The sequence below is a fragment of the Notolabrus celidotus genome, chromosome 5 (genome assembly GCF_009762535.1).
Source record: "Notolabrus celidotus isolate fNotCel1 chromosome 5, fNotCel1.pri, whole genome shotgun sequence".
Classification (NCBI taxonomy): Eukaryota; Metazoa; Chordata; class Actinopteri; order Labriformes; family Labridae; genus Notolabrus; species Notolabrus celidotus.
The window spans coordinates 35,176,102-35,192,720 of NC_048276.1; the positions used below are offsets into that span (position 1 = coordinate 35,176,102).

Consider the following 16,619-nt stretch of genomic DNA (forward strand, 5'->3'; position numbering starts at 1 on the left):
CCCCTTTGCAGAAAAACAGCCCCAAAGCATGAGGTTTCCACCCCATGCTTCACAGTAGGTATGGTGTTGTTGGGATGCAACTCAGCATTCTTCTTCCTCCAAACACGACGAGTTGAGTTTTTACCAAAAAGTTCTATTTTGGTTTCATCTGACCACATGATATTCTCCCACTCCTCTTCTGGATCATCCATATGCTCTCTGGCAAACTTCAGACAGGCCTGGACATGTACTGGTTTAAGCAGGGGGACACGCCTGGCACTGCAGGATTTGAGTCCCTCTCGGCGTAGTGTGTTACTGATGGTAGCCTTTGTTACTTTGGTCCCAGCTCTCTGCAGGTCATTCATCAGGTCCCTCCGTGTAGTTCTGGGATTTTTGCTCACCGTTCTCAATGGTCTTGTATATCTTCCATTTTCTTACAATTGCTCCCACAGTTGATTTATTCACACCAACCTGCTTGCCTATTGTAGATTCACTCTTCCCAGCCTGGTGCTGGTCCACAATTTTCTTCCTGGTGTCCTTGGACAGCTCTTTGGTCTTGGCCATGGTTGAGTTTGGAGTCTGAGTGTTTGAGTCTTTTATACAGATAACCAGTTCAAACAGGTTCCATTAATACAGATAACGAGTGGAGGACAGAAGAGCTTCTTCAAGAAGAAGTTACAGGTCTGTGAGAGCCAGAAATCTTGCTTGTTTGTGGGTGACCAAATACTTATTTTCCAGCATAATTTACAAATAAATTCTTTAAAAATCCTACAATGTGATTTCCTGGATTTTTTTTTCTCATTTTGTCTCTCATAGTTGAAGTGTACCTCTGATGAAAATTACAGACCTCTCTCATCTTTCTAAGTAGGAGAACTTGCAAAATCAGGGGCTGACTAAATACTTTTTTGCCCCACTGTATATAGACAGAACAAAAACAGAGGTGGGGCGGGAGTAGAGGTTATGTATTGTAGGCTTTTTTGAACAGGAAGGTCTTGAGGTGGTTTTTAAATTAGTGAAGAGAGTCAGAGTTGAGGATGTGTGGAGGGAGAGAGTTCCAGAGAGTCAGGGCAGCGATGGCAAAGGCTCTGTCCCCCAAGGTGTGGTGCTCGGAGCCAGTGGAGGTGCTGAAGGATGGGTGTGATGTGAGCTCTGGAGTGCGTCAGTGTTTCAGCAGCAGAGGGGGAGAGAATCTGAGGTGGAAGAAGGATGCTTTGGTGATGTTTCTGATGTGTGGTTTGATGGAGAGAGCGGGGTCGAGGATGATGCAGAGGTTACAGCCGAGATGGATCTGATCATACACAATCTAAAAATCTGTAAGTGTTGTGAATTCATCAGTCGAAACTGTATCTGCTTATGAGGACTATGGGAGACTGATGAAGAAGAGTCGACCATGACTTTGGGTTGTTGTTGTCATTGAAATCAAAGTTGATTAAAAGGAAAAAAATGTAATGAAACTGCCTTTGTGCTGTCGACAGATCCATCTCATTTTATCTGAGTGTTGTATTAAGTCATACCTCTGAAAATTCTAATGCTTGGACCTTCAGTCATCATTGTTTTTATCAAGCTACTATTTCAAACCTGCTTCTGAAGACAAAGAACCAGACCACAGATACAAACTTCACATTTATTATCTTTAATATCATCATCCAAAAGTATTTGTACTCAGTCAGCACAAGGGCGTTGATAGGAGGGGTGTTTTCTCCTCAAAGTAATTATAAGGCAATCACTTCAAGAGACCGAAAAAACAGCATGAACCGTGTAATTAAAATGTAACTAAATAATGTTATCTTTCTCTTTCTGCATCCACATTCATCCACTGCAGAACCTTGTTTACTTGATAAGAAAGTATAGAAAGCTAAAGTTAATGGAATTAACCCGAGCGTGTCCCAGATCACTGATTGTACAATGCGAAACATTGTTCTGTAATTATGATCTGGATTTGTAATAAGTATCAGTGTACCAAACAGAGCTGGCTGACTTTATTATAAGAACAGAATCAAGAATCCTTTTTATTCTGGAGGAAACAGATTTTTTTCCACAAAAATCACAGCAAGAAGAACTGCAGCTGAACATGTGTACACTCAGGTTAAACCTCACAGTGACCGTCATTCTCTGCTGATGTACCGTTAGCTTAACATGCTCCAATCATCCCTCAGCTCTGTAGTTACTAAGAGGTCCAAGGGGGTTCTTAAATTCTACAGAGGTGTTAAAATCCTCACCTGTTTTAAAATTTGGTAAAATCAAACATATGGAAAAAAGGTGTGTTTCTTTTGTAATCTCAAATAAGCACATTTTTTAAGATGTTAAAATAGTGGAGCTATGCACAGGATATTATCAAGATGAACCTTTGTGTCAGACTGGGTATAAGTACCAAGTCAGGTGATTTAGAATAGGCGTTTTTTGACAGCAGGAACTTTTTCCCGGAATTAGGAACTTTACCCCTGAACTACGTGCGTTTTGACCGAGTAACCAGGGTCTAAATTTAGTTCAGGGGTAGATAATCTCCCCCCTAAAAAGCCCCTGCTAGGGGGGTAGTAATTTTCAAAGGTCCCAATACTTTCGGGGGGCCTGCAATGCTGAACGTGTCTGATTGGTAGATTAACCTCAGTGTTTTTATTCCGCCCTCCGTCCACAATAACATCACACACATCTGTGATTCACTTGATTTCTCTTTCTTTCATTAGTTTTTATTTGTTCTATCTTTTTTGTATGTGTGTGTACTTTTCAAAAGAAGAAGCTGTGATTCTCTTGATTTAGCAGCTTGTAACAGTAGTCTTCTCTCAGCCCACCGTGAATGCGTCTCTCCCGGTGTTACTGTTTTAAAAGTGACCCTGTAACCTGGAGACCTTCAGTTGAATGTCAGTGTTTGTGGAGTTTACACAGCTGTTGAAACACAGAGGGAGTTCCTGGGAATGCAAACTAGTTTAGTTTTTATGAAGATTTCAAAATATCCTCATCAGATATTTAGTCATCGTCTAAAGACGTTTATGAGGGATGCATCCGGCTGAAAGTCTCCAGTTAACAGGGTCGCTGTTTAGACCAAAACACCGTCCGATCTCTGTCACGGCCTTTTGAGTTCAAAAGGATTTTAAAGGCGTGTTGAAACGTCTTTGCTACTCGTGCTTCTCTCCTCTCACGTGTTGATTCAGTGAATCCATCTGTGATGAAATATAGCACCATCTAAAACAGAGCCAGCTGAGTCTCTTCATGCTAACAGGCTAACTGTTGTGTTGCTCATAATGATACCTGCCTGTCCGTCTGCTTCTATGGTGTCATAGAACTTCAGCCCACGGTCGAAACGCAAACATCAATGGGGGCACAGGAACCTTTTAGTTCCAGGGAAAGTAGTTCTTGGGGCTAAAAGACCCCGGAACTCTTGGTCGAAATGCACCTAATGATGTGAGGTGTGATCTCAGGATGTAAATAAAACAAAAACTGAACACAGCTTGTCTTACCGGTCAGTTTCCTGTCATCAGTAGTGATCTAGCTTACTGAAGCACTGGCTGCTTTGTTTTGGCTTTAAAAGTATGAATCATTAATCCAGATTATCAGTCCCTTACATCAAGCATATCTGAATGTATGAGCAGCTCTGATGAGTCAGTGAGTTATTTGGGAGGTTTGTGATTTGGTTTGTAAACAGTATCTGGTAACGCAGCAGGTCAATCAGTAGTGCTACAAACCTGAGTCCTCCCCACTGTCAGGAGGTGTGTACGCAGTCTAAAGAGACCTGGTTCTATTGTAGTCTGGATCCAGTATTAGTTTGATGTCACTCTTTCATGATGTTAGCAAAGAAATCACCTAATCATCTCATTCTTCAAATGTCAGCACTGCAAAATAATCCAGATATCAGTGGGCTCCTTACCTAATGTCATGATTGATGTTAATCCTCTGGCCTGCTTCAAAGGGTGTCATCTTTTATGCACCTTCACCCACATCATAGTAACTAACATCTCAAACAGCTCATTTGGCAAGAAATCAGAATTATGTTATTGAAAGTGTCCCTGCTGAGGTTTTGGGTCGCATATTGTCTTTGTAAAAGTTATCATCACTTACAGAAATCACTCCTCCTTACATGTGACTCCTCTCTGAGCGTGTCCATTCACCTTCCCGTTAGCCTTCCCTCCATTACCCCCCAACTTCCCCTCTGCTTGAAGTTTCCGGATCAGATCATGAGGGCCCTTCCCCAACAGGGCGGAGGGGTACCTGTAGGAGCCGCCCAGGCGATCCCACAGAGTGAAGTACTGTCCGTAGTTGTAGTCAAAGAAGAGGTGGTGGTCAGTGTGGTGGGCGGAGCCGTTGATGACACTCTCGATAGTGCTGGGGACACGGTAGTCTCCGTCGTGGATGGAGATGGTCCAGATGTTGACGAAGATGTAGAGGGCCAAGTAGAGCACCTTGTGGAGGGGGAAGAAGAACGGGTAGATGTGGTACGGGAGTCCCTGAAGGAAGCCGTCCACTGGATGGAAAGCGTGGCTGGCGAAGGGAGAGGGGATCTTCCATATGTGGTGGGGTTTGTGAAAGAACTGGAAGGTAGGAAGAGAGAGGGGGTTACTTTCCCTGAATAGTGATGCAACTGAAAATCTGTTATCAACACTTGTGCAACATTTCCAATCTTCATGGTTATTCAAGTTGTCAGACGATAAGGAGACACAAGAGAAAAACATCCTGCACATATGAAAACTTGTAGTAAATGCACATTGTTGGTGTAACTAGATTTTTACTAGAGCTCTAATGTCTTTTTGATCCCTGAGACAAGGGATACAACTCATTCAACATCCACCAATCTAGACCACTGTCTACATTCATCATGTAACGCTTTTGTCTGTAAAATATCAGAAAATAATGAATTCAGCCAACTTTCCTGATTTCTTGGAGGTATTTCTGAATATTTCCTAACAGTCTAAAATTTCATTATAATCAGTTTAATATTATTTGAAGCAGAGCAGCAAATGAAAAGACGAACAGCAAACTTTACCCAATAGACACCATTTGATTAACCATTCATAGAAAAGTTATTTTTCTTGCAGAAATGTCAATTCATTTTTTTTTTTCAGTGAACAGGAAGTATTCTTCAAATCCCCCAAACACACCTTTTCACCATAATGTTTGATGACTTTTTACCTCATGAGAATAAGTTTGAAATTTAACATAAGCCCAAACAAATGTCCAATAAGTCTGTGTTTCACAGATTTTAGAGTGACATCTGTCATGAGTTACTTTTGTTCTTGTGTTGTAATCTTTCTTAGATTTCCAGGTTATTTTGTTATGGCCCTGTCACACCTTGATGATTTAGCCAGCGTTTTCCCGACATATCAAAATGCCTCTACAACACTGACACACACTGATGTTTTTTTCAGTTTTGGGTGTATACATAGCTTATTCATAACTTCTGCCCATAATAACACAGACAAAGTGTATAAAAGGCTGCAGCTCGTTAATGACGATGTATACATGTTGAAATGAGATGCTCTTCATTGGTGATTCAAAAAGGTGTGTGTTATTAAAAACTCTGCAGTCTCTCTTTGTAAGAACATGATGAGCCGTGAAGAGTGTCAGAGGAGTGAAACCAGCAGGAACACAGCCTCTGCTCTTTACAGGAAGTTACACTTATTGACTGCAGTGCTTTCAGAAACGTCACATTTGGAACTTTGTTTAATTCAACAACAGCAGCTTTATCGTTGAACATCACCAGACTCCAACATGCTGGCTTCAGCCTCTGTTTCAGAGGCTCTGCTGTTTGACACTGAGTGAGGGCTCCAAGGCTTCTCACACTCACACACACGCAGACACACAGCTCTACGTGTGTGAACGTGTGTCAACCATCGCAGAATTACTTATAACTTATAGCAGGTGTGTGCCGGACGTATGATCCATACGCTGCATACTCGCCGTACTACGACGTATACCAGCGTGCTTCAGTGTGCTCTCAACTTATACAAAACTTACCTAGAACTTATGCGGCGTACCCCAGCGTACTCGCCAGTTTTTTTACACGCCGGCACACACAGGCTAAATCATCAAGGTGTGACAGGGCCATTAGTTCCTTTAGTCCAACGTGTGTCTCTTGGTACCTTGTCTTGTGTCATCATCCTTTTGTTTCTTAGTGATCCTTGTCTATCGTGTTTCCTGTTTTATTTTGTAGTAATTGATCCCATTGTGTGTCAGTTCAGTTTTACTTCCTGTGATTTCCCTCCTTTTTGATTGTCCACACCTGTGTCCCTTACTTGTTACCCAGGCTGTTTCCGAAACGGCCTGCTACATACTACTTACTAATGTAGTAGGCAGTAGGTATTGCCTACTACATACTGCGTTTGAATTTAGTATGTAGTCTGACTGTTCTGTCCGATCTGTCATGCAGCATGCTGAGCCAGACTTCGCTGGATTTCCGGTTTCGGAAAGCGGAAGTAAACAACGGCGAAGCCGATAAATAAAAAGCTTATTTAGCATCCATTTATGATTTAAAAAGTTAGGAAGTGGTTTATATGTAATTTGATAACTTTCACAGCACCCAAAAACGGATTTCCTCCCGTCAAAAAATGAGGAAAAAGAAAAAGCAGAACGAGCGCTGTGCATTATGGGAAACAGTACGCGAGGCAGACTGGTCCGATGCATACTGAGATATTTTCCCGAATCAGTAGACATCCGGGGAGTTTTGGCGTACTGCAGATTTTGCCCTTGTTCACATAATACTTACCACATACTGAATTTTGGACATATCAGTACGTACTGCTAGTATAGTAGGCGATTTTGGAAACAGCCCCAGTGTGTGTATTAAATCTCTGTGTTTCCTCTCTTCGGTGTTGATTTTGGGATGTGTCATGTCAAGTCTACACCAGTACTGCTGTGATTCCTGTGCTCCCTGTGTTCGTGTTTCCCTTGGTTTTTGTTGAAAGTACGTTTCTGTTTCTACCTCTTGTTCTTTTGTTTAACAAACCTTTTATTTTGAATCTACACTTGGGTCCTCCTTTCAAAATGTATCCCCACCGTGACAGACATCACAGTTTGTTTACACACATTCTCTCTCTGGGAGTCACACTGACTCCAAACATTATGAAGTGCACTATATGCATTTTATTTGCTGACTATGAAGGACTATCAGTACCCTGACGGGGGAACTGGCGCACTGACACACTGGGATCCTATACCCCCCCCTTCCCCTCATCACTTACTGTAACTCTCCCTGTCCCATTAAAGTTACTAACCATAGACCTTTCTGGAGTCCCTGAGCTCCCTTGTCTCGTTCCTCTGAGCTGCCGTAGACGTCCTCCTGCTGTGGACGTTCCAGACTCTAGCTGATACGGACGTGCTGAACTCCAGCGGCAACAGCTACTACTACTCATCCCATCACTATCACCGCTCCCTCTCTCTCATATTCTCCTCTATCCCTCTTTCCAGACCCAACTCAGTCGAGGCAGATGTGTGTCTAACATGAGTCTGGTTCTGCTCGAGGTTTCTGCCTGTTAAAGGAAGTTTTTCCTCTCTGCTGCAATTAGCTAAATACTGTGAGGTGCAATGCTCATGGTGGATTAAGGTGGGGTCAGACTGAGTCTTATCCTGTCTTGGTGTTGGGTCTCTGTTCATATATATGTATATGTATATGTTTTAAGGAACCGAACCTTCACACTGTGTAACTGCAGTAGTTTGTTTCAGTAATTAAACTGAGTCAAATGAAGTGTTGATGTCAAAATGCACACAGCCTTTCAGGAAGCTGAACTGAAGGTGAACTATGAAGTCAAACCAGCTGTACTGACCTTATAAATGAGCTTATGATGTAGAAACCGATGGATCCAGTAGATACACATGTCAGTAAAGAACAGGAAGGAGATCATACTGAGGAGGATTCCTGGCCAACCTGTAAGCACACAGACTGTGATCATCACCTAGAAGTGTGTGCGCTCAGGGTTTCTAGCCTGAAGACAAACGTTCAGAAACAATGAGATTACAGAACAACTCAAAGCAGGTTTGTTCAGTCTTACCCAGCGGAGAGTCGCTCACATTGTCATACAGTTTGCTGTACCCTCGAACCTCAGCGAAAAACAAAGCCACAGTGGGGATGCTGATCCAGGGAAGAGAGGTCATCGCATATTTGATCTCCCTCTGGACTTGATTCTATGTTTACAAAAAGGAAAATACAAATTAAAACATTTCAACTTCAATAAATTTTATTCATCACATGAATCAGAAGCAGGGTTCGTACTGGTGCTTGAAATCCTTGAAAATGCTTGCATTTTAATGATGCGTTTCAAGGTTTGAAAAATGCTTGAATTTTGGGTCTAAGTGCTTACAAATGCTTGAAATTGTAATCATATATATTTCACAATTAACATCAATCTGACTAAACAGATTGATTCAATGGAGAAAAATAAAACAGTCAAATGTAAAACAATAATAACTGCTCTCCCTGATGGGCTTGCGTGTGTGACCTGCTGGTCTGTTGTCATGCGTGACGTCGCCCCCAAGAGGACAGTGCGTAGACCAACATGCCAGGAGGCTGTCGGTTCAATGAACATTGTCTGGAAACAATAAATATGAACTATAAGACGTGGAGCAAACCCACGCATAGCCTGCTGCAAAGTCTGCAAAAAAGAGATCAGACTTTTGGCTATGGGAGAGTCGGCACTCTCCAGTACTAGCTACCACGTTAGCCCTACACGCTAATTAGCCTGTTGTTTGTTTATGCTAACCATCTGTTGATGCTACATGCTAGGCATGTGTGATGTAGAAGCACTGTGCTATATAATGTGTAGGTGGTTTGATGATTCCCAGCAGCCGTACCGCCGTCACCCTCGGGGTGTTTGTAGCTTGGAGCAGGTAGGCGACAAGTCTCATCTAAGCATACCGTGTCGTACCTGAGCCGGCGCACGCAGAGTGGGAGGCTAATACTATGTTATACTGTTACAATGCATTAACAGTTTGGCTAATTAAAAAGTGAAATTGCCTTTTTGTGTGTGCATGAAATTCTATCACATTATACAATTTACAACTGCTTAGGGTCTTTGAAAAGTTTGAAAATTGACCTTAAACATTCTTGAAAAGTTCTTGAATTTGACCATGAAAAAAGTGTACGAACCCTGAAGAGGGCAAACATTGAACTATTGTCTGAAAACACTGCTAAACTAGCAGCTGTGTGGACTTTAATGCTACAAATGTTGGGTTGTTACTGGATTGGATTATTTGCGATGTCAGAGTGTGTTGGTTGCTGCTACTTTATGTTCTAGCTCTATAATTTTTTGCTTCAGCATTACAGCACAAGTCAGTATTTATTACATAACTAGATTGCATTTTGTTCTGCAGGTTGTAAATGCAAAGTTCAATTGATTACTCAGAGTCTGGCAGTGCTCACGCTCAGTTTAATACTCCACCAATCATAAAAGAAGATACTGGCTGTATACCTCTAAGAAGTGTGGGTGTTTCATCAGGTTGTGGTCGAAGATGAAGAAGTAGGCGATGGCTCCCAGGCCCAGGTAAAGGACTGCAGCCCCGAGGTTCGTCAGCACCAACAGGCTGATGATCTGCCGCAGGGCCCCATCCTCGGGCCACGACGCAGGGTACACATACGGAGTGAGGAGGTAGTGGTCAGCAACATCCAGCACCAGATCCATGACTGAATCTGTGAGGAGACAGAAAGTCATTTAAACATCACTCAGGGATACAATATTAGAAAATGAACTCCATTTCCCATGAGGCTATGTTGCAAAGTTGCAAGTCTTTCATCATCATCATTAAGCTAAATCAACAAACAGTAAATGGTTTAAAATATACTACATGCACATTATGTTACAAGGGAAAACTAGAGTGTGTTATTCATGTTATTGTGAAACCCGTTCATATTCTGATAATGGTGACACGGCAAGGCTGAAGGCACTGGAGGAAACCAAAGCGTGGTTGTTGATAGGGCCGGGCGATAAAACAGTAATTATAATTATTGTGATATCATTTTTCTCAATATAAACATAAGAAATGTACAATAAAACGTTGATATATTTAGACTTGAATTAAACCCCCCAACCACTGGAAAGGGAGGGGGTGCTAGTGTGTCTTAAACGCTAGTTCCCACCAAGGGAGAAGTTCCGTTGGCTGGTGCTGAGGCTTTCAGCAGAGTGTCTGCCCCCTGGTGGCTGGCTGCAGTATAAGTCAAAAAATCTGTCGCAGTCAAACTTTAAAAAATAAACACACATCGTACGAATGTTTCTCACATCCGTATGCTGTGTTGATATGTAGTTAGTATCTGAGTGTTTTGTGTTCAAGGCCTCTTTTTTCTGAAAAGTTTCTTTTTCGTTAGTTATTAGAGTTTAAAACACAGGGTTTTACTTCCTGTTTCCTTTGATTCACAGCCGCCGTAGAGAGAAACTTCAAAGGACACACAGCTTGTGACGTTACGCTGTAGGGCGGAGCTTATCACAGTGGCTTCACAGGCTCTGGCTGCACAATGGCGGCGGCGCCCAGGAGAGGGATGTTTTGGCTTCAGAACCGTTCAACGGGAAGAGGCGGAGCAACGCTGTCCATTTTATTTGCAGTCTATGGTTCCCACTCAACATTAAACAGAACAAGAAATCAGCATGGAACAGCCAATCATGTCGCAGGGTGTAAACCAAGCAGCAACCAACGGTCTAAAAATATGACTCCAATGCGGAAGTGCTAAAAGCTGCAGTTCATCAAGTGTCCACTTGAGGCTGGCTCGGGAAGAACCGGAAACCACATACACACCCATTCAAAAAAGACAATCTTTACAGCAGAAATAAACATGTTTACAGCCTGGTTCAAAAGACGAGTGTAGTCTGGATAGCTCATTTCTTAATCAGCACACACTGTACAGGGGTGAATTTTTCAAACAGATGGGTGACATCACGGATACTATGTTTATTTATACAGTCTATGGTGTAAACACAGCTGAAATCAGCGACATTGAAGAAAACACACAACCGACCAGCTGAAAGCAGAGTGAAAACATGCTCGACAAGAAAGGTCACTAAACTTCATCTTTAAGATATTTTGGGGATTTCCTAGACTCCTGAATCCAGATACAAGCTAACAAACAGTCTGGTTTCTTCAACTTTCAATCAGGAGAAAATAATCTGCCTCTAAAATGATATGAAAGAATGATTTGATATTTATTGTGAAAATTATCAATATCGACTGATATGAAAATTGTTATTGTGATAACATCTTTTTTTAATATCGTCCAGCTACATGTGTTGAGGAGTTTCTTGAACTTTTTTGAACTCAAGAACTTAAAACCACAACTAGACAGAAACACATTTAAACTATTTCAACCGGTGATATAACTTTCTGTGCGTGTAAACAGTTATCAAACATTTCACAACATGCAGTTGCAATGCAAGGACAGTGTTAAGTGTAAGCATGTTTTACGAATGAAGCTGCTGATCTAAATGTTCTTCTGCAGATTATATTGATTTAACTATTTGAATCCTACTTTTTTATGCTATGAATTAGGCCTACGTTCCCCAAACATCTGACTGTATGGATGGTATAAAATAAAAAGTGATCCAACCATGCAACCGTGTGCCATAAAATCTGCAGTTTCTTCATTAATGCTACATTTGACATGTATAGAAGAAATAATTCACATCTTGAATAAACCTTTCCAACCATATACTGCTCTAAAGCTGTCTTAAAACCTGGATGTAGTGGTTTTCTTGTGCTCAAAGTTGTCTCACTTTCCTGCAGCTACAGCTGATTTCTTCCTGTGCTAATAATTAATCGGACTTTTAGATTTGAACCTCTGATCCTTACAAAACTGCCAAATACTAACACGAATTTAATATCTGCAATTACAAAATACATCCCAGATTAACAATGAGGTGATATAAATGTATAGTTATAAATATTAGATGATTTGAAACCACACACCTGGCGTTCAGGTCTGTTCTTATAATACGAAGTGAGCCAGATGTCACATTTATGTAACTTCCTGACCGACCGTTAGATAAAGTTCACTAGGAGGTAACATGGTGTTGTATTAAAAGCACAACAGTCAGCTTTACATGTCAGCAGTATAAATAACTGAACCGTGTTGTTATTACGTTAAAATAAAGTGAAATGTGTCATTATAAAATGCTCTGTACCTGTCTGCTGCCCGTTCTCTGGTCCTACAGTGGAGAGGGGTGTACCGAAATAAAGGCCAATGAGCGACCAATCAGCGCTAACTTCCGTACTACGTCACAGTAGCTGTATCCAATGAGCGGGGAGCTTCTCATCACGGCAGGTCTGTTGTGGTATCTGATTGGTCGGTGGGGGTATCTGATCATGGTGGTTCAGGGAAAGCGCTACAGGCGGAGCAGGGCAGCCAAACAACATTATACAGCTGCAGTTAAAGGAACGTTAGAACAGCCCCCCAGCCCATGTTTGATCAGTCTTATAACTGGACCCACCCCTGTTTCACAACATGAAGGCTGTGTTTATATTACATAGAGAAAATGTGCAGGTAATTCAGGTTGAACACACTAAAGGTACTTCATGAGGTAAAGAAAAATATAACTTTTGAGTCATTTCACGTTATCTATCCAAACTCAGGCCACTATATTACTCACTAACACTGGAAAACAACAATAAAATATTAAATGTATGCATGTATAGTATGTCCTAATTGGGCTGCAGTAGCACAGCTGACTTCATGAATGGGTCTTTCTGTAATTTTTATAAGTGTGTTTCAAGATTGGGATCAGAGTCAGAAATACTTGGGGGAAATTCAGTCATTACAGTATGATCACAGTATGTAAGAAAGTTAAAATATTAATAGAAAGAAGGAATAAAATAAGATATGAATAAAATAAAATAAAATAAAATAAAACAAAACAAAATAAAACATTTGAAATAAAATAAAATAATAATCTTCATTCCCAGCGCAGAATAGTTAGAATCAGAATCAGAAATACTTTATTTATCTCCGGGGAAAATTCAGTCATTAAAGTTGCTTTATACACAATAATTAAGAATATATAATATTAATAGAAGAAAGTAATTGATAAGATATAAATACAAATACAATGAAAAGAATGATAACAAAAGTATGTAAAGAAGACAAAATAAACTCTGTAGAAAATAAATACATGGTTGAGGTCCCTGGATATCAGGAAGAGGGCACTCTGGTGGTCTGTCTGGAGTCTGGCTATGGCAGCGTTGAGAACGTTGGATGCAGTAGTCGGGTTAGCGGAGATACAAAAACCTATGTACAAAAGCACAGAGAATAAAGGACATATATACAAGGATGGTAAAGTGGAAGGGATATTGCACAATGTATTACACAATTATTGTAAGGTTATTGCACAGAGTACAGAATACAGTTCAGTGATCAGAGGGAGGAGTTGTAGAGTCCAATTCCTGTGGCATTCTGTGGTGCATTTCGAGGGAATGAGTCTCTAACTGAATGTGCTCCTGTGATTCACCAGCACGTTGTAGAGAGGGTTGTGGATGTAGACCATGATGGCGTGGAGCTTTGACAGAGTCCTCCTCTCTGTCACCACCATCAGAGAATCAAGCTCCACCCCGACAACATCCTAAGGCTGACACTGGCCAGTCTGTTGGCATCCGCTCCCCTCAGCCTGCTGCACCAGCACACCACAGCAAACAGGAAAGCACTGGCCACTACAGACTCATAAAACATCAATCAATCAATCAATCTTTATTTGTATAGCGCCGAATCACAACAAACGTTATCTCAAGACACTTTTACAAACAGAGCAGGTCTAGACCACTCTATGTCCAATTATGAACAGAGACCCAACACCAAGACAGGATAAGACTCAGTCTGACCCCATCTTAATCTACCATGAGCATTGCACCTCACAGTACTTAGCTAGTTACAGCGGCAAGGTAAAAACCAAGTTGGGTCTGGAAAGAGGGATAGCGGAGAATAAGAGAGAGAGGGAGTGGTGATAGTGATGAGACGAGTAGTAGTAGCTGTTGCTGCTGGAGTCAAGCATGTCTGTATCAGCTGGAATCTGGAATGTCCACAGCAGGAGGACGTCTATGGCAACTCAGAGGAACCTACGAGACAAGGGAGCTCAGGGACTCCAGAAAGGTCTATGGTTAGTAACTTTAATGGGACAGGTATATAGTTAAAGTAAGTGATGAGGGGGTTGGGGGCAAGAGGGTGAGATAGGATCAAGGATAAAACATATTAACTGTTAAGTGCACAATCATTGAGTTGGTGCAGAAATGAACTTTTCATTTCAGAATCAGAATCAGAATCAGAATCAGCTTTATTCGCCAAGTATGCTTGAACACACAATGAATTTGACTTCAGTAAACTGTGCTCTCTTTGTACAAGGCAGAATAGGAATAAGAATAAGAACTACAATAAAAAATAAAATAAAAATATAATAACAACAACATCAGCTATAAATACAAAGAAACAACAAATAGGCTTGACTAATATGTACAGGCTAAAATAATATGATAAAGTGCAGTGGTGAGTAGCAGAGGTAGTTTTACATTATAAAAATAGAAGTTAAATAGTACAAAAAATAGAAATATGGAATTCTGCTTTGAGAATTGTTGCATTGTGTATCTACATGTATATTTACAGAGAGTATTTATCTGACAGGTATGACACTGTTATGGTTAAGTGTTCATCAGAGTGACAGCCTGGGGGAAGAAACTGTTCTTATGGCGGGTTGTTTTCTGCGCACAGTGATCTGTAGCGCCTGCCGGAGGGGAGGAGTTTAAAGAATTTGTGTCCAGGGTGTGAGGGGTCAGCAGTGATGCTACCTGCCCGTTTCCTGGCCCGGGACCGGTACAAGTCCTGGATGGGGGGCAGGTCAACACCGATGATTTTTTCTGCAGTCCTTATAGTCCGCTGCAGTCTGTGTTTGTCTAGTTTGGTTGCAGAGCCAAACCAGACGGTGATGGAGGTACACAGAACAGACTGGATGATGGAGGTGTAGAACATGATCAGCAGCTCCTGGGGCAGGTTGAACTTCCTGAGCTGACGCAGGAAGTACATCCTCTGCTGGGCCTTTTTTCTGATTGTGTCTATGTGGGAGGTCCACCTCAGGTCCCGGGAAATAGTGGGTTTTTGTCTTCCTCCTGAAATCCTGACACCTCGGCCTGAGGAAATGAGAACATAGCCGTTAAGTTATAAAGAACTCAAAAAGTTCTGAATGAGGAAGTTTACATAATTAAATTGAAATATATTCAAAAATGGAAAATAAGATATGGTGTGATATTGTGGATAAATGTTTTTCTATTTAATTTACAATAATTATCTTTAAAAGCCTGTTTTGCTCCTAATTAAGAGCAGGCACTACTCTCGACTTGTTCCGGTCGGACGCAGCTGTGCTCTTTTAAAACTTTTATACGTCGATAAGCCACCAACAGACACTGAAAATTAATTGGCCCTTCAGTGGGAAAATGTTTTGTTATTGTCTGAAAAGGCATTTTTTTCAATTCATATATAATATATTTTTTTTCCTCTTGTTCTTTTCTCTCTCTTTATCCAGCTGTTGTTTTTTTACTGTCTCTTTGCTCCTAAACAGAAGCCACTGCCAATTTTCTTTCTGATCAATTTTCATTGTGATGTTTATGTTGCCACCGGGGATTGAAAAACAATTTAATCCACGGCCCTTAAATTGCCACAAGGGGTCCACAATGAATTTAAAGCCTATGTAAATGAAAAGATTTGATCGTCTATTCAATTTAAGGAGTTCAGCTCGAGTTAAGAGCAAGGAGTGAGTCTGGAGATGCAGCTAGTTGCTGTTATAATACACACTTTCAGGAGGAACACAGATATGTTGATTTTAACTGAATGTAAACATTATTATCATGTAACTTTGTCATAGTTGGTGATCAGCTGATTTGAGTTTTTGAAGTACACTACCTGTCAAAAGTTTGGAAACACCTTCTCATTAAAGGGTTTGTATTTATTGTAATTATTGTAAACACTGTAGATTAATACTGAAGACATCAAAACTATGAAAGAACATATATGGAATTATTGAATGAACAAAAAAAGTGTTAAACAAAGCAGAATCTGTTTTATATTTTAGATTCTGTAAAGTAGCCCCCTTTGTCCTTCATGACAGCTTTGCACACTCTTGGTATTCCCTCAGTCTGCTTCATGAAGTGGTCTCCTGGAATGGTTTCTAATTAACATGAGCCTTGTCAAGAGTTCATTTGTAGAATGACTTGCCTTCTTAATGTGTTTGAGACCATCAGTTGTGTTGTTCAGAGGTAGGGTTAGTACACAATGGATAGCCCTATTTGACTACTGTTGTAATCCAGATTATGGTAAAACCAGATTATTTCATAGTTTTGATGTCTTCAGTATTAATCTACAATGTTGAAATAATTAAATTAAATAAAAAACATTGAATGAGAAGGTGAGTCCAAACTTTTGACTGGTTTTTGAAAGTTAGCGGTAAGTCTTTACCTTTTACATTTTTCACCAAGTTATCACGAGATCCACATCAAGCCTTTAGAAATCCTTGTGCTACTGTTGATGCCATGTCAACATGCTCTCAGTAGGGTTTACGAGATTTGTCTAAACTGTGGCCATTATTAAGTTTTGGTCAGGATAACTTTTTACATGGATTAAACTTTTGACAAGTTACAATATGTGTTTGATTTATTGACCCCTGATTGTCTCTCAGTTTGGACCCTGATTCACATTTTCTGGAGCC

The 16,619-nt window shown here is 40.8% G+C and overlaps 1 protein-coding gene across 1 annotated transcript; it reads right to left on the reverse strand.

Moving 5' to 3' along the window:
- Positions 1-1,589: 1,589 nt before the first annotated feature.
- Positions 1,590-12,116, reverse strand: LOC117812223 (lathosterol oxidase-like). Its single transcript, XM_034682862.1, has 5 exons — positions 12,066-12,116; positions 9,372-9,589; positions 7,956-8,088; positions 7,731-7,831; positions 1,590-4,502 (listed from the first exon to the last, which is right to left on the reverse strand). The coding sequence occupies exons 2-5, from the start codon at positions 9,579-9,581 to the stop codon at positions 4,038-4,040; spliced, it is 909 nt and encodes a 302-aa protein (XP_034538753.1). The 5' UTR covers positions 9,582-9,589; positions 12,066-12,116; the 3' UTR covers positions 1,590-4,037.
- Between the last annotated feature and the right edge of the window lie 4,503 nt (positions 12,117-16,619).